The sequence below is a fragment of the Peromyscus eremicus genome, chromosome 2 (genome assembly GCF_949786415.1).
Source record: "Peromyscus eremicus chromosome 2, PerEre_H2_v1, whole genome shotgun sequence".
NCBI classification, from domain to species: Eukaryota; Metazoa; Chordata; class Mammalia; order Rodentia; family Cricetidae; genus Peromyscus; species Peromyscus eremicus.
In genome coordinates this window covers 54,367,486-54,385,160 of record NC_081417.1, presented here as the reverse complement: position 1 = coordinate 54,385,160, position 17,675 = coordinate 54,367,486, and the positions used below count along the sequence as shown (strand labels likewise).

Below are 17,675 nucleotides of genomic sequence, written 5' to 3'. Positions count from 1 at the left end.
GTGCACTTAGTGGCACTTTAGCAAGCTGGCCTAGGGTTCAACATCAAACCATGCTAGACACTTCTTGAATGCCCTGCTCTCTCAGATTTAGGTCCTTAAATTGGCAAAAACTATACATGATGAAAGGCAGAGGCGCAGACTAAATAGTGAGTTCCAGGCCAGCTAGAGCTACAGTGAAATCCCGTCTCCAACAACAACAACAAAAAAATGTATTAAATGAAGGAAACCAACAGACTATCAAATGGGTTTTTTGCTTGGTTTTCTTTTTTATGTAAGTCCTTTAAAATTACAATTTAATTAAACATGTATGGATGTTTTTCTTGCCTGCATGCCTGTGCACTGGGTGTACCTGGTGCCCAATGAGGCCCAAAAGAGGGAGAAGGATTCCCTAGAATTGGAGTCAAGGATGGTTATGAGATGTCACATGGGTGCTGGCAATCAAACCCAGGTCCTTGGAAAGAGCAGCCAGTGCTCTTAACTTCTGAGCCACCTCTCCAACCTCTTCTTTTCTATTTTTGAAATACTCTCAAGTATCTCAGGCTATCCTCAAACTCCTTATGTAGTGCAGCTGGACTTGAACTCCTCCTGATCCTCCTGCCTCTACTCTGTAAATGCTCGAACTAATGAGTGTGCGCCCAAGTGTTGCCACCAATTATTTTTGAGGGTTTATCATTAAAGAAAGATAATTAAATTAAAAGCCTAAGAAGTAGGTTTAAATATATTTCTAAAGATTCCATTTTTATGTGTTTGAATGTTTTTCCTGTATGCATGTATGTGCACCATGTGCATGCCTTGTGTCCTTAGGAGGGCAGGAGAGGGCTGGATCCCCTGAAACAGCGTTACAAGCAGTTGTAAGAGGCTATGTGGGTGCTGGGAACCAAACCAAGGTCTTCTGGAAGAACAGCTAAGCCATGCCTCCAGTCCCATATTATTTATTTTTTTAAAGATAAAGAGCTAATGGGACTTGAGACAGGTGAGTCAGGCGCTGGCTGAGATTGGGATAACTCTTGATCTTCCTGCTGGCATGACAGGCCTGTATAGAAGCACTCTGGTTTAGGAGGTGCTAAGGAATCAGACTTAGGTCCTATGGTGTGCTGGGCCAGCACTCTACTCACTGAGCTAGCCCTCCAGCACAGGTTTAATCAGTGTCCTATAATCCTGGTCTCTAAGTTAACCAAAGATGTAAGACTATTTACTATGAGATTTACTGTTTTCCCCTCCAAAATAGTAAATAAAGCCAGGCGGTGGTGGTGCACGCCTTTAATCCCAGCACTTGGGAGGCAGAGCCAGGTGGATCTCTGTGAGTTCGAGGCCAGCCTGGGCTACCAAATAAGTTCCAGGAAAGGCACAAAGCTACACGGAGAAACCCTGTCTCTAAAAACCAAAAACCAAAAACCAAAAAAAAAAAAAAAAAGTAAATAAAATATTAAATATGCTAAATAACTTAATGGCATGCACATATTAAGAACGTTAGCAATGAAATATATGACAGATAAATAATACAGTGAGCAGGAATGACCACCAAGTGCTGTTAGGTTTGAATACTAAGCAGATGGACTCACTAGTGCCTTGCTATGAGTCTTATAGCTCTAGCAATCCAAGGGTAAGTATCAGGCTCCATGAACAGTCCAGAATTGACCCTGACCAGCATATTCTTTTAGTTGCTGAGTACTGGGTCACTATGATAAAATATTAATTTCTTTAGCAAGCCGTTGCTACAAATAAAAATCTGTAAACCTGAGGCATATTATTTTAAAAGAAAAATGCTTGTAAATATACACCACAAAGGAGGGCCTAGTTAATCTTTTGAAGATTGAAGGAGGCTGGGCAAGCATGCTATGCTGGTACATGTCTGCAATCTAACTATTCAAGATGATAAGGCAGAATAAGTAGCAAAAGTCTGAGGCCAGCCTGGGCTACATAATGAGTGCCAGGGCAGCCAGAGATATATAATAAAACCCTCAAAAAACCCCCAACAAAACAGCTAGAAAAAAAGCATACCCTCCGCTCCCACCTCCCATACACTTTGTAGTCAAAGGAGAAAAGGAAAGCATCAGACAGATGAAAACCTATTTCCCAACCATTCTCTACCATAGCAGATAGGCCTCTTAGCGACAGGCTTACTTGGCATAGATGTCTGAAGAGCAGCAGGGCCCTCTGGTCCAGCTCGCCTTTGTACAGCACATGGGAGCGCAGGTAAAGGAGAGCATTCATCAGTAACTGCTCCCGGGTAGGGTAAGGTTGCTGGCTCTTGCCTTCTCTTTCCTTTCCTCCTGAACGCTTGACCATCAGTTTCCCAAGACCTTGCAGAGCTTCCACTGAATTCACGGAGCACAAGGCATCTGCATGCGCATGGTAGGTAGGGAAAGTGGGGCCCACAGATGGGAAAGCTAGCACAGCCATGACCAGGGACCCCAGATTTTCTGCACTGATCACACTGCTGTGCAGGGAGGCATGGACTTCAGATGCCACTAGCCTCATGCCATGCTGTAACTGCAAGATGGATGCCTGTAGTGGGGTAACAGTGTCTGGATACAAGGCATACTCTTCTACCAATCGCTTCCTAAACTGGTGATGTGACTGCTGCCAAGAGGCCTCCTCCTTCAGAAGGTTCTGGAGCACTTGAGCAGACCTTGATCCGTCTGTATGGAGCACCTGAAGGAGTCGCATGAGCAGGTCCTGAACAGCAGTGACCTTGGCGATGCTAGTGACGTAGTGGTGGATCTCTTGCACCAAGGACTCATAACTGGGTAGGTGAGGTCTGAAGGCCTGTTTTTTGGACAGGTTGTGGACTACATTCTCCAGCTCACTGATCCTTTGGGGAAGTAACCTGAAGGCAAATTAACACAACACATAAATGCTATTAGAAAAGCAGCAAATCTGGATTGGGCCCTCAAATAGGAAGAGAATGAAGACATTAGCTGCTAAGAACTGTGAGGGTGATATTTGCAATGACAATGAAACTGGGTAACATCTTTAAGCATTCATAGAGTAGCACACTTGCTTGACAAACACTTTAAATACATCTCATCAAAGCCTTGTCACAGCTCACTCACACAGGTTAAGACAACAGTCCGCCTTTGCTATTATGGACACTGAGGCTGGATGGCATTAAGCAGGATTTTTCTGTGTAGTCCTGGTATTCCTGGAACTCACTCCATAGACCAGGCTGGCCTCGAACACAAGAGATCTGCCTGCCTCTGCCTCCCTAGTCCTGGGATTAAAGGCACCACCAAGGGGCCTTCAATAGCATTTTTAAAAAAAGATTTACTTTTAATTGTGTGTTTGTATATTGTGCATGTGTGTGTCTGTATGTGGGTATGTTCACTTAAGTGAGGGTACCTGTTGAGGCCAGAGGCATGAGGCATTAAGATACCCTAGAGCTAGTTACAGATGGCTGTGAGCCTGTCAACGTGAGTGATGGGAATCGAACTTGGGTCCTCTGCCAGAACAGTACATACTCTTTACCACTGAGTCATCTCTTCAGTCCAACCTTCAGTATCTTTTTCCTCCTTTCAAATATACCTTTTTCCTGACCACAAAGAAGGACCTGGGATCTAACTGGTCATATAGCTGAGATATACATCACTACCATATTAACATAATTATAATACAACAGTCAATCTCATACTATCTTTTTTAAAAACAAGAGGTCAGTATCCTCTCACCCCCAACACAAACTCTTACCTGATGTGTGGATGAGAGTGGCTGACAACTGTTTCGTCTTCCAGGTCTCTTCCAGTTTGTAGGTGGGACAACAGGTTCCGGGTCTTCCACTCACACTGCAGCTGCCCTAACTAATGGAAAAGCAAACAACAAACAGTCCTCTGTGGCCACAGCTGTGACCATGCACTTGAGGACAATGTTCTGAGTATGGTTACAATGAGAGGATGGGGATCTGAATGACCCAAAGACCTGGACCACTCACCTCAAAGCTGTTAGGTGAAAGAAACTACATTACTCATGCCACTAACTATTGTCTACCTACAACAGCGTAACTTTCATCCTGTATCAGCTCCTCTTCAAAATACAGTACATGTACCACTATCTTAGTATATTAATTTCTTCAGTTTGTTTGGATGTTCAAAGAGGAGAGAATGTCATACTTACTGAATTACACTCAGTCTCTAGAATCTAGGAACACTGTTCCATTATTTTTCTGGCAATGCCTACATTCCCCTTGCTAAGCCAAGTCAGAAATCTTAGAAGAAAATGCAGTTTTTATAAGACTCATGAAAACTCTCACCCTCTTAGCAGCCTTACAGGGAATAAAGGAGTAAGTTACAAGCAAATTCCGCGAGCCAGGGCAGGAGCTCAGGCTCTACACCTGCCCCTTACCTCCTCTTGGGCATACTTGAGCTTATATGCCTTCTTCACTGCAGGGTCGAAACGTGCCTGGGGAAGCCAAGTCTGAATCTGGAGTAAGCCAAGGCTCACCCAGAGTCTCCCACGCTGGGCTGGTTCAGGGAGGTTCTGCTTACTCTCCCCTTCACCAAAAAAGTAGTGCAGGGAGGTGCGCAAGAGACAGAGTAGTTCTTTGGGAAGTGCCTCCTGAGCACCCACGTTCCCGAGAGTCTGGTCCACATGCTGGAAGGCCTGGCTATCCCCAAGCAGCAGATGTTCACAGTTCTGCACATACTTCTGCCGCTGGTGCACTGGAAGCAGCTCTGTGAGGCCGAGCAGGTGCCAGCACAGGACCAGCCCCTGGAGCCGAGAGTCCGTGCGTCTGTGGGGACACAACACAGCACTTACAGAGGCCCAGTGAATCAAACAACCTCCTTGAATATACACTTTCATTTCAGGAAATATTAACCACGGACTGTTGATATTTAGAGGTGAATTTCTCATATCATCTTGCATGAATTTCTATTTAGAACGTGTTGGCTCAAATATTCTTAAAATACAGGACTCAAACTCACAGTAGCCTGATATGAATCGCAAGCAAGCTAATCTATACAGAAACCACCCTGACCTTCACTTACCAGCATCAGGTATCTATGCCTCAGAGGGAAGTTCTGAATGAGCCCTTGCTACATGGTGGGAAGCAGACAACAGCATTACAGACTACTTCCAGGGGGAGAAATACCTGAATTCTGCTACTGAAGGCACAGCCATGTTGGTCCACAGCAACGAGCTGATATCCTGGAGCTGCTGGGATCTCTCAACCCACTCTCCCAGGGTGACATGTGAGGAAGACAGGAGGGGTAGGCCGCTTACGTCCCAGTGGCTTGCTCTGCTGCTGCTTGTTAATACACTGAAGCAGCACTTGGAGAACACAGCTCTGCAGAGGCTGCCAGGGCCCTGAGCAACGAGAGGAGAACCAAGTAACTCAGAGCTAGAAGCAGACAAAGGAGACGGGAGACAAATAGAGGAGACACAAAGTCTGTCAAACTGTCCTCGGACTGTCCATGTAAGACACAGAATAGCCATGCACAGCAAGGGTCAGGTAGTCAATACAGGATAGAGAAAACAGTACATGCTACACAACTCTTGGAAATCCATGAAGTTTATCATCAGAGGCTTTGAGAGAGGTTTTCAGTAAAGGTGGCACTTCAAACAAGAACGGGCAGGATCCATCATTTATAGACTAAGAGAAAAAACTGCTTCCCTACCTCAGAAAACAAACAAGATACACAGATAAGGTGGCTGAAGAGATGGCCAAGTAGTTAAGAGCACATTCCTTTCTTAGTACCCACAACAGGCAGCTCCCAAATGCTTGGAACTCCAGTCCCAGGGGGACAACACACCCTCTGACCTCCTCACATGGTGCATGTAAACTCACTCAGGCAAACACACATGCACATAATAACAAATAAATAAAAAGACATACAGATAAAATTAACTTAAATGTAACACAAAGATACAGGAGAAAATGGTAATCATTTTACCCTACAACTAATGAAAGAAGTCATTTCTAAGTGTTTAATACAAAAGTCAGAAAAATGGAAGAGACTAGTATACCTGAAATCATAACACTGAGTGTCACGAAATAATCAAACCTTAAAGATAATAAAAAATCAGAAACATACTTCTGGCCATACTGGGAAAGTATTAATATTGATAACCATGAAAAGATCTTCAATAACAAAATGATATTTAAGCCAGTATGTTTTCTAATTGGAAAATTAAGTTTCATTGCATGTCTGTATATGTGTGTGTTTCTGGTGCTTTTTCTTCTTTTCTTTTTTTCTCCTATTTGTTCTATTCTGGTTTGTTTGTTCTTTTATTTACTTATTTGTTTTCTAAAGAAGAAGAAAGGAGGCATGGAGTTGTAAGAGTTGGGAGGTAGAGAGGACCTGGGAGATGAGAAAACTGATCAGAATATATTGTATGGAAAAAAAATCATTTTCGATAAAAAGTAAAAAAAAGAAAATGAGTAAGACTGAAAAGTCCATAGAGTGAAATGATCAGCTAAGGGCTGGAGGTACTACTCAGTAGTACCCAGCACACACAAGGCTAGGAGTTTGATTCCCAGGACCATGGTCAGTAGGGTGTAATGGATAACACATGAAGAGATGTACAATCTTAAGACTTATCGAAGACAATACAAGTGATAATCAAGCACTGGTAATAATTAGACATGGTAACACCTACATAGTAAGGGTATGGGGACAGATTCAGTCTTGAACCTTTCTGTGCTGGAGTGATGTCAGTTCTGTTAAATGTCAACTGTGGAGAATGGCCTCTGGGCACGCCTGTGGGAAATTATGCTGACTGTGTTAATGGACTATCTTGACTGTGGGTGGGGGATCCCACACTGTGTAAAATGGAGGAAGCAGGCTGAGCATGACCATGCATACATGCATTCTTCCATCTCTGCCTCTTAATGTGAGTAGCTTCCTCAGTTCTTATCCCTGTGACTTCTCTGCCATGATGGACTGTCCCCTGGAGCTGTGAGCTAAAAGAAAGTTTTCTTCCTTAAGTTGCTTTGTCCTCACAGCAGCAAAAAAGAAACTAAAACAGGTGACCCAGGACTTCAGGATTTCTGTCTTCATTAATTCTTTGCATACTTAAAAAAGTAAAACGCAAAAATCTTTAGGCAATCTGGTAAGAACTAGTAAAAATAAACACACCATATATATATATATATATATATATATATATATATATATATATATATATATATATATATAAAATCTTAATTTTATGTGTATATGTATTTATTTTTATAACATGCAACTGTACTGATTAAGGGTTAAAATACTAATTCTAGTAACTTACTTATAGTAACACCCAGAAAAAGACTAATTTACACAGAATCAATGCAACTTTTCTTTTTAAAAGAAAGGAGTCAGGGGGAGTAATAAAAGCCAACATTTTAACTAGAAAGTAAGTAAATAGGGCTGGAGAGAAAGCTCAGCAGTTCAGAGTGTGCACTACTCTTCCAGAATACCCGAGTTCAGTTCCCAGCACCCACATGGTAGCTCACTGTAACTCCACTCCAGGGGATCTGATAACCTCTGAGTACTTGTACTCACATGCACATTCCACACTCCAATCCCTCCCAAACACAAAGATTAAAATTTTTTTTTTTTTTTTTTTTTTTTTTTTGGCCAGGTGTGGTAGCACATGCCTTTATCCCAGCACACAGGAAGCAGAGGCATTTGGATCTCTTTGAGTTCAAGGCTAGCTGGTCTGCATAGTGAGCTCCAGGCCAGCCAAGGCTATTAGTGAGACCCTGTCTCCAAAAACCAAAAAATTAAAAAAGTAAATAAATTCTAGTATGCTTAAATAAAAATAAGAGTAAGCTGGACACACTTTCATATCATACTTACGAACAAAGAAAGCATTCTTAGAAATGTAAGTAAATGCAAGGATACTTTATTTTATGATTAGGGATAAATTAGAGACTTTGGTGTCTTAGGACACATGTTGCACAGGCTAGCTTTGAATGTGTAATTCTCTTGCTTTGTTCTCCTGAATGTTGAGACTACAGGTATGTACTACCACACACAGCAAGACTAAATGACTTTTTAAAGAAAATTGTTGTGACTTTAACTCAAAATTACATAAATTATTCATGATTTGGACAGGATGCTTAACATCCCCAGAAAACAGACTATCACAATCCCCTCTGTAGTCAATCGCTTCACAGAAAGAACAGGCACTTTAGGATTTTTATGCCAACAAACCTTCAGTGTGGAGTCCAATCGGGACTTGGGCACCTCCTGCTGCTGTGTATTAGGCAGAGGGTTCCATGTCAGCCAATACTCTAGATCTGTGGTAACTGTACTGCTCCAGAAAGACCCAAATGTAGAGTTAAATAACTCTGACCACAAACAAGAAACCTCTTCAGCAGACAGCTAGAGGTAAAAGAATATTTGAAAAAGTTTCCATCAGTCAAGTCATCAAGTCCGCCATCTAACACCCTTCAATACCCAGTAAAAGGTACTAACCCTAAACTTCCGGATTCAATGCCCTCAGTTATCTTGGTGAAGCTACGTAGGTTGTTTGTACTTTTATAAACTAAGATGGGATGCTTTATAAACTTGTACAGAAAGTAAAATAATTCACACAATTGTAACATTAGCAAAGGAAATACATTAAACATGACTTAAAAAGTTAAGCATGTTCTAACTTAATTATATTAACCACATTTTAACACATTTCACATTCAACATGGGAGGCAAGAAAACACTAAGACTTTTTTTTGCCCCCCTCAAAAAAAAAGAATAGGAATTTTTAAGCAGTTAATACTATTACATCATTTATTGGAAACCAAATGGATATTTCTGTGTTAAGAGTTGTAGGCCAGTGGGTGTGCTGGCACACGCCTTTAATTCCAGCTCTCAGGAGTTGTATAATACCTTTATTAAAAGCAGAAGTTGAAAATCCAAGTTTACAACATGGAACTCTGAAAGTCGATACCATGCCCAGCAAGCACCAGCCATAGGAATCTAATCAACCAAGATAGGAGGAGGCTTTACTTCCCTCTTGATTTTAGTTTTTACCTTGGGATAATGCAGCAAAGACCAAAGATTCCAAAGCTTTTGAGGTGCAATTGGTGTGTGCTTGAGACAAAATGTGATGTGATGACTCATCTCCTCATCCATCTGCTGGTGTCTGCTTGACCTATTCCAAAAATGAACAGGGAGAGGATGGGGTGCTAACCATGAAGGAACTACTGGAGAGCTACCTTATAAGGGAAAGTGGAGCACACGGAGCCTATGGTACTGGGGGACACTTCATGGGTTTAGGGACGAAGCCAAAGCAAGCAAAGCCCTTTCTGGAAGATTTGTCTTGTAAAACGGCAATGACTTCTCTGTGCCTCAGCAATCACTCAAGACACATCCATAAGATAATGTAGCAAGAGAATCTGTCCCCCTCTAGAGAATAATGGAAAAGTGTTTACCATCTCAGACAAGCCTGGGTTACAAAATCAGCTGTCACTCTGTACTGCCACAGCATAGCCAGGTACTCTGTCGCAGGCCATAGCTGAACACTCCTGGTGAGGTGGACTAAAGAGCTGAAGTCTGGCTGGGATGCGGAAGAAGTCTCATGTGCTTTTTCCAGAAAGCCACGTGAAAGTCCTCTGGATTTTAGTTCGAAACACTGATTGTTCACAAGAGTCTTCAATTCATCTTCAATTCCAATCAGAAAGACATGTATTAGAACAAAGTACTCTGAGTCCAAATCTGTACTCAAGTTCATCAGCCAGCTGGTCGACCTGAGTTCAAGGCTAGCTGCCCAACACCTGAGATCACAGCTGTACCCATTATTAACCAAAGTTCATCAGCCGGCTGGTCAACATGGGTTTTAAGTTTTTCCTAGTAAAATCATATTAACTTCTATACCTCTAATGCTGTAACTGAATGATATCTGTGAAGTTTAGTCCAATGACTAAAGTCTGAGGGGAAAACTTTAAGAGCAACAGGGAAGAAGATACTGTCAACAAACCAAACACCAGAAAATATTACCTAGATTGACACCATCCAGAATGTTAGCTCTGAGGATCAATCCCCAGGCCTGTAGGAGACTTTTCTTCAAATTCCATTCCGAAGCAACCACTTGGAGACGATTAATGTCATCTTGCCACCCACACTCCCCAAAGACAGGCAGCTGTTCTCTGATGGCAAGGGCTCTGCTAAGGACTTGCAGCTGTGAAAAACAGTCCACTACCAGCTTGTCCTGAAATAAAACCCAAGAGAGCCGGCTCAAGAGCTGAAAGGCAGTTCTTTTCAGTAGTCTACACAGTTTGTATACTCCAGTTGCTCTGGCAGACTGTAAGGTAATAAAGCTCTACCCAGCCTCAGGCGTGAATAGAAGGTAGCATTGTCTTAGGAAATGAAGGGTTAACTTTGGAGCAAAAGCAAGTCTGCTTGAGCTTCCAGGTCCAGGAGGACCCCAGGGTTTCATTGACCACATTTCCAGGTGTACCTTAAAAGGAAATGGCCGTCCCAGGAACGCCTGCAGCCTCTTTACGCCAGCAAAGCTGCCAGCTGGGGTGCCCAGACAACTGGTGATGTGCTCCGAGACAGTCTGTACTTCTTTATAATATCTTCAAAGAAAAAAGGGAAAATGCTGGACACTACGAGAAATCTTCTACATTTTTATATTTTATTGTATTTACTAATATGCCAAGGAAACATACCAAAGCAAGAGGAAATAGTTTTCAATTCAAATCCTCGTTTATCTTTTAACATTACAGATATTAACATTACTATTCAAAATAGCAATCTTACTTGTCTTCATGATTCACCAGGAGTTGGGGGATCTGATGGATTAAATGTTTCAAAACCCAGTGCCAGTGGAGGGCAAGCAAAGCCAGACCTGGGGCATCTACTGTCACCGTATCAGCCACAATCCAAAAGCGGTCCCGCCACTGCACAGAACCTAAGATCTAAAACCAAAATAAACCACGGCAATCAGTCAGTAAAAGACATACATGTTGCGAATGGTGGGACAAACAGTAATCCTGGCACTTGGGAAAGCAGGATTGAATTCAAGGCCAGCCTGGGCTACAAAGTGAGACCTTATCTCAAAAACCAAAGGCAACTCATTACCAGTTTGACCTGAAATAAAATCCAAGAGAGCCTAACATGAGTAGTATAAGGCTAAACTGGCAGACCAAGCAAAGGTCTTCTTTGTACTTTAATGTAGCATAGAAGCAATCTTCTCTACAGTACAGCTGCCGTTTTCTTAGACACTACCAAATGTACATGGAGTTGCTCTGCTGGGGGTCTCGGTGCTGTATCTATCTTCCCTTCTGTACTTATGATCACAAAAGCAACTGTAGCTATTCTGAGTGCTTACTTCACCAGTACCTCCATTTTCACCCCCCAATAGCTGCTGTTGATACAACGTTCCCAGCTCTTTTGGGAAAGAAGCCTCATCTAGTCTATTGTCTTGTTAATTTTCAAAATCTAACTGTTATAACTAGCTAGCAATAATTTATGCATCTTACAAATAGTTTCACTAAGATTTTTTTCCTTTTAGTGGTTACATTTAGAAGTTTCATGAGGTTAAAGCTATTTTCATAACATGTTATTTACTATGTTTATTGAATTGAAATTCAAACTGATTAGGTGGCAAAAATCATATTGAACATACACAAAGTAAACCTCTCCCTTTGAGAAAAGTATTTGGAGGCTATGGATTTAGCTCAGTGGTAGAGCACTTGCCTACCATGCATCAGGTTCTGGATTCAGTCCCAAAGATTCAAACTGGGGGTGGAAGGGGAGCCCATCAAAGAAAAGAAAAGCACAGCAACAAACATTTGAAATACAATTGCTCCTCACTGAATGCAGGGAACTGGTTCCAAGGACTCCTTCTGGACTCCAAAGTATGGCTAAGTCTCTCATACAAATTAGTATGTTTGCCTATAACCTTCACTTACTTAAGCATATGCTAAATCATCTCTAGATGACCTATAAGACAGTACAATGCAAATGCTATGTAAAACTTATTACACTGCATTCACAACTAATGACAAAGGGCTGGAGAGGTGATGGCTCAGTTTGAGAGCATTTGCTCTTGCAGAGGACCTGGGTTCACTTTCCAGCACCCACAAGGTAGCTACAATTGTAGGGGATCTGGTGCCTTCTTCTGGCCTCCACAGGCATCAGGCAGACATACAGTGTATACATATACATGCAAGCAAAACATTCTCACATATAAAATAAAAATAAATAAATCTTAAAAAGAAAAAAAGAATGACAATATAAAACAAAAAGGTTTGTATATGTTCAGTACAGAAACACTTTTTTTTTTGGAGGGGTAAGCAAAACCAAGAGGTCAACAATTTCCCAATGGTGAAATTTTTTTGATGAAATTTATGACTTTATATTATAAGGAGAAGTACATCAATTCAATGACCAACACTTTCAAATTATCAATACAAACATACAAGTAAAACTAGACCTGTAATGCATTGCACAAAAGTTCCCCACTGGTAAATTCAGTCTATCCAAACCTGTCAGGGTTATGAAGCGCCACCAAAGAACATCCCCGTCCTAAGTAGAAGTATTTCCTTTTCAACCTCCCGAACTATAGGAAGCCAGCTGTACTTCACAGCTTGAAACGGATACAACACTATGAGACTATCTGAGAAACAGGCAGGAAACCCAGCTTTCTTCTTCGAAAGAAGTAGTTATGGAGGTTTCACTCTCCTTCCCAATTCCCACTCAAAAAATGGCTACTTTTATTAAAATACATCATTCATGTTAAGAGACTATTTGATATTCTACATGTCAGTTCCTAAATGGTCCTAATATTGACAGACAGACCATACAAACAAGACCTTCCTGGGGTTTTTGATAACCTTTAGGGGAAAGGGGGTCTGTAACTAAAAATTTTTTACTAGATTTACAAGAATAAATTGGAATTAAAATGTTATTTAATCCACATGTGACAATGATAAATAAGAAAGCTTAGTTAAATTAGAATCTAATTGTAAAACCCAAATGCACACCAACAGGCAAAGGGATAAACTATAGAACATTTCTAGAAAAGATTATTACTCAGCAATAAAAAACGAACAACCGGGCTGGAGAGATTGCTCAGTGGTTAAGAACACTGGCTGCTCTTCCAGAGGTCCTGAGTTCAATTCCCAGCATCCACATGGTGGCTCACAACCATCTGTAGTGAGATCTGGTGCCCTCTTCTGGCCTACAGGCATACATGCAGGTAGAATACTGTATGTATAACAAATAAATAAATCGAAAGAAATGCTTTAAAAAAATAAATAAAAATGAACAACCTACTGATAAATGAATCTACATGGATGCATCTTGTGGTGGTTCAAATGAGAATGGTCCCACAGGCTCATATATTCGAATGTTTGGTATCAGTTGGTGGACTATTTAGGAAGGATTAGGAGGTGTGTCACTGGGGTGGGCTTTGAGGTTTCAAAAGCCCAAGCCAGGCTGTCTCACTCTCTTTCTGCTTCCTACTTATGGATAAGGTATAAGCTCTCAGTTACTGCTACAGTGCCATGGCTGGCTGCCTGATGCTAGGCTCCCTATCATGATGGTCATGGACCAATCTTCTGAAAGTGTAAGCAAGCCCCCCAACTAAATGCTTTCTTTTAAAAGTTGCTTTGGTCAAGGTGTCTCTCATAGTAACAGGACAGTAACTAACCAGACCACAGATTTACACTGTACAGTTCCATTCAATGGCTACATGATTACAGGTATGGGTAAAGGGAGGAAAGAGCCGGGCGGTGGTGGCGCACGCCTTTAATCCCAGCACTCGGGAGGCAGAGCCAGGCGGATCTCTGTGAGTTCGAGGCCAGCCTGGACTACCAAGTGAGTTCCAGGAAAGGCGCAAAGCTACCCAGAGAAACCCTGTCTCGAAAACCCCCCACCCCTAAAAAAAAAAAAAGAGAGAGGAAAGAAATGCAAAAGGACACAAGGAAGCTTTTAGGGATGAAAAGAAGTATCTTACTATCTTGATTGTTGTAATGGTTTTACAAGAATATACATGTCAAAATGTACTCTTTAAAAACATTGAAGGTTAAAGCATGGCCTCACCTTATTGACATGGGTATCAGGAACTATCGCTTGGGGAGACTGTACCCAGAGCAGGATCAGTGCATCACAAAGTTCAAAAAAAGCAGCAAGATTGGCCACAATTTCATGGGGCAGGTTGTGATAGCTCTCTGGATCTTAGAGTTGACACAAATAAAACAAGAACATTCTATTAATCTTCAGACATTTTCAAAATAAATTATAGTCTAGATTTTCATGTTATCTCTAGTGCAAAGGCCTATTAGAAAGCTCAAAATCAAAAGCATATTTTGTATGTATTATGAAATTTTCAGATAAGGCACAGAATACCTACAGATGTAAATAAATAATGTCCTAGTGGAAAATGCAAGCTACCCAGTAAAATTACATATTTTATATCTATAGTTAAACACAAAAATACTGGGCCAGAGAGATGGCTCAGCAGTTAAGAGCACCTGCTGCTTTTTCAGGGGACCTACATATGGTTCCAGCAGCCACATGACAGCTGTTACCTGGCTGTAACTTCATTTCCATAGGATCTGATGCTGTCCAAGGGCACCAGGGATGCATGTGGGACACATACATGTATGCAACCAAAATACTTCCATGTATATATAATTTTAAAAAATTAACCAACACAAAACACTGAACCCAGTGCACATAGATTTGGATAGTTTCTTAGGGGTTTTATTGCTGTAATAAAACATCTGGAGCAAAGCAACGTTTATTTGGATTACAACTTGCAGTTCACTTTCCCTCTCAAAAAGGGTCCACAGGCTTGCCCTTGGGACCATCTGGTGGGGGCATTTTCTTAATTTAGGTTTCCCCTCAAATGACTCTAGTTTGTGTTGACAAAAATGAGCTTTTAAAATATTTATACTTTCACATCGTTTTGATTTTTTTCTAAATCACATAGCTGTCTTTTTGGTTTACAACAACCAAGGAAGAGAGAATTGCTGACTTCCACACAATCAATGCTTCTGAACAGATATTCTGAGCCAAGAAATCTGCTTTTGAAGTGCTAGTTCTTCAACTTGCTAAGTATGTGATCTTCAACTTCTGTGTCTCATGTTCCTAGTTTATGAGAACCTACTGAGCTTTGGAGAGTGACTGTGAGGACATGTCAACATGGGATAACCAGTGTTCATTAAATGCGAATCATCAGTACTGCTTAAGGGGATATAGTTCATATCAAGTCAACATATCACAGTAAATCTGAAAGCAGCAGTTACTGAGAATGTCTCCTAACTCCAGCAACAGCAAAACCAGAACACAAAAGGGAAAATGTTTTTACCTTTATGGAACTCAAAAGACATCCTCAAAACACTACTTGTTAACTTTTTACTACCAACAGACACCAAATTCGCTTCAGTGAAAATCCTCTTTTCCCGGTCAAGATAGATAATTGTCCTGGAATGAAATAGTTGCTTACTGGTTAACAGAACTTCTTTTGAATTAACAAAGTTTTTTGGGGGTGGGGTGCTCACGGCAGGGAGCATACTAAGTAAATATTTTACCACTGACCCATAACCACAATCCAGAAATACTCCAAACCTTGGAGCATCAGTCCCTTCATCTAGCCCATTCCTCATCTGTCTCTGCAACTTCTGGACTAAAAAGGGATTAAGAAGACTTCTGGATCCCACTCTATTGTCCCAACCTGATCTGACATTAACTCTGCATAGTCACTATCACTGCATCAGTGACATAATCGTACTCATGGGCTCACTTGATGAAAATTCATCAAAATTACGTTTATTATTAGCATACCTGCATGAAATACATGATTTCAATTATACATTTATTTTTAAAAATATTACACTAATGGCTAATTTGGGGATAAAAAAAAAAACAAATTGCAGTAAAAAATTAGGAAAAATGTATTCCACCATGTAAATTTACATGTGTGTCTACTTAGGTTGCAGGAGTCACTCCTGTCTGCTGTACTGGAGGAGGAAAACTGAAGCAGACAAACATCTGAGGGAATGAGGAGATAATAGGAAGTTACTGGGACCTATAATTATGCAGAAGAAACAAGTGTCCTGAGACTAGAGGTTAGCTATAAAATGCTGCCCACCACTAACGCTGAGTGAACCAACGGCATCCAACACCTACTGTTTGTTTCATAAAATTAAAGCCCACATCACCCTTATTTGATATATAAAGGGTAAGGCCAGGGAAGAAGTGTCTCGAGCTGCAGGCATCACCTACTTGTTTGCAACTGATTCTAGAAGGGCAAAGAGTTGTTCAGACTGGTCTGCTTGTGGATCAAAGTCCAGTGAATTTCTAATGATGTCCAAAGCCTGCATATTCCACCGGGGATCCAGAGGAATCACAAAGTCATCTAGTTTAAAGAAAAAGGAAAGAATTGTGCAATTAGCATGCCTGACTTACCAAGCCTTGGATGACTATTTTCACTGTTTCATGTTGACCACATGAATGCTCATAGGGAGAATAGAACACCACTTCAGTCTATGGCACTGCAGTATCAATCCAGCAGCTTCTCTACCACTTCCTTTCCAAAATCAAACACCCACGAGTCCCCAAACCTCTTCCTACCTCAGACTATAACACTCTCTGCTTTCAAAAATAAAACAATTCAAGATTGCTTCACTTATGAAAGCATTTCCCTGACCAGGCCTGGTAATAATTACCTAGCACAGTTACTGAAGAGGCTAAGGCAGAAGAACTGCATGTGCCTAGGCTTAAAGCACCCACCTGAGGAACAGGTGAAGACTCCACATCTCAGAACCAGAACTAGCCAGGCATGCAAAGAGGAAATGCTGAAGGCTAACTCTTATCATCAAGGCTTTGTATTATCTGAAGCAAATGGTCCTGTGTAGCTTTCCCTTCAAGTCAAATGTTTTATGCTGAAAACTCTTCTAGTTAATGTAACAGTAAACTAAATCTTCAAAGTAGAAGAGACCACAGAGAAATAAAAATCTCAATTTTCTCATTTTCTACCAGTCACTCTCTCCCGCAGCTGACTTCACCTTTACACTCCCAGGTTCTTTCTAGTGTACCATTATTCTCATGAAGGACAATCAACAGTTTGGAAGACAGTTTGCATCTGCACAGATGAAGTCTTCTGAAAACCGTGGTGACTGTGGAAGCTCTGAAGGTCTTTCCCTCAAGTTTTTAGAGATAGAAACTAAAAGCAGGTACATACCCGTCATGTTTGTCTGTAACATTTTCAAGACATTCCTGACTCCAGCTGAGAGGGAACTGGAGTAAAAATTTCTAAGAGCAGTGGCACCGCCTTCCAGATGAATCTGCACTGACTCTGTGGAAGGAGAGCACTGTTAAGGCCCAAAGCCACATCGCCCAAATGAACTTTTTGCAGTGGGGACACAGTCACACAGTGGCTATACACAAGTGACTGAAATGTGCCTACGACACACAAAGCACTGGAGTTTAGAAGTTACGTAACTTCAAAGACTTGGTGTTCTGTTCATTTGTGTTCTTCTCTGTGGCAATCATATAAAACAATGTAAATAAAAAGATCACAAATTCCTTTACACATACTCAGATTACCAATGTCACTAAACAAGAGACGTGTCTTCACTGGCTTATCAACAAGTTCTCAGGAAGCGGAGGGTTCATATACATTCAGTTACTAAGGCTGACATTTTTTAATGGATGTGTGTGCAGGTCCATGTGCATAGGAAAGCTATAGGACAGTCTTGGGTGCTCAGAACCATGGACCTCCTCTGAGATGGGTCTCTTGTT

General features: G+C 41.3%; 1 protein-coding gene across 1 annotated transcript in view; it reads right to left on the bottom strand.

Annotated features, from left to right (window-relative positions):
• The window catches only part of Mdn1 (midasin AAA ATPase 1), a 147,124-nt gene that overhangs the window by 42,951 nt on the left and 86,498 nt on the right, over positions 1 to 17,675 (bottom strand). Inside the window, exons 50-63 of the mRNA XM_059254075.1 lie at positions 17,116 to 17,229; positions 16,158 to 16,290; positions 15,241 to 15,356; positions 13,971 to 14,104; positions 10,683 to 10,840; positions 10,378 to 10,498; positions 9,918 to 10,128; positions 9,353 to 9,581; positions 8,952 to 9,072; positions 8,133 to 8,303; positions 5,087 to 5,301; positions 4,339 to 4,726; positions 3,688 to 3,797; positions 2,125 to 2,830 (exon numbers count right to left, since the gene is read on the bottom strand). Coding sequence (XP_059110058.1) covers positions 2,125 to 2,830; positions 3,688 to 3,797; positions 4,339 to 4,726; positions 5,087 to 5,301; positions 8,133 to 8,303; positions 8,952 to 9,072; positions 9,353 to 9,581; positions 9,918 to 10,128; positions 10,378 to 10,498; positions 10,683 to 10,840; positions 13,971 to 14,104; positions 15,241 to 15,356; positions 16,158 to 16,290; positions 17,116 to 17,229 — 2,927 coding nt within the window. The remainder of the gene's footprint in view (positions 1 to 2,124; positions 2,831 to 3,687; positions 3,798 to 4,338; positions 4,727 to 5,086; positions 5,302 to 8,132; positions 8,304 to 8,951; positions 9,073 to 9,352; positions 9,582 to 9,917; positions 10,129 to 10,377; positions 10,499 to 10,682; positions 10,841 to 13,970; positions 14,105 to 15,240; positions 15,357 to 16,157; positions 16,291 to 17,115; positions 17,230 to 17,675) is intronic.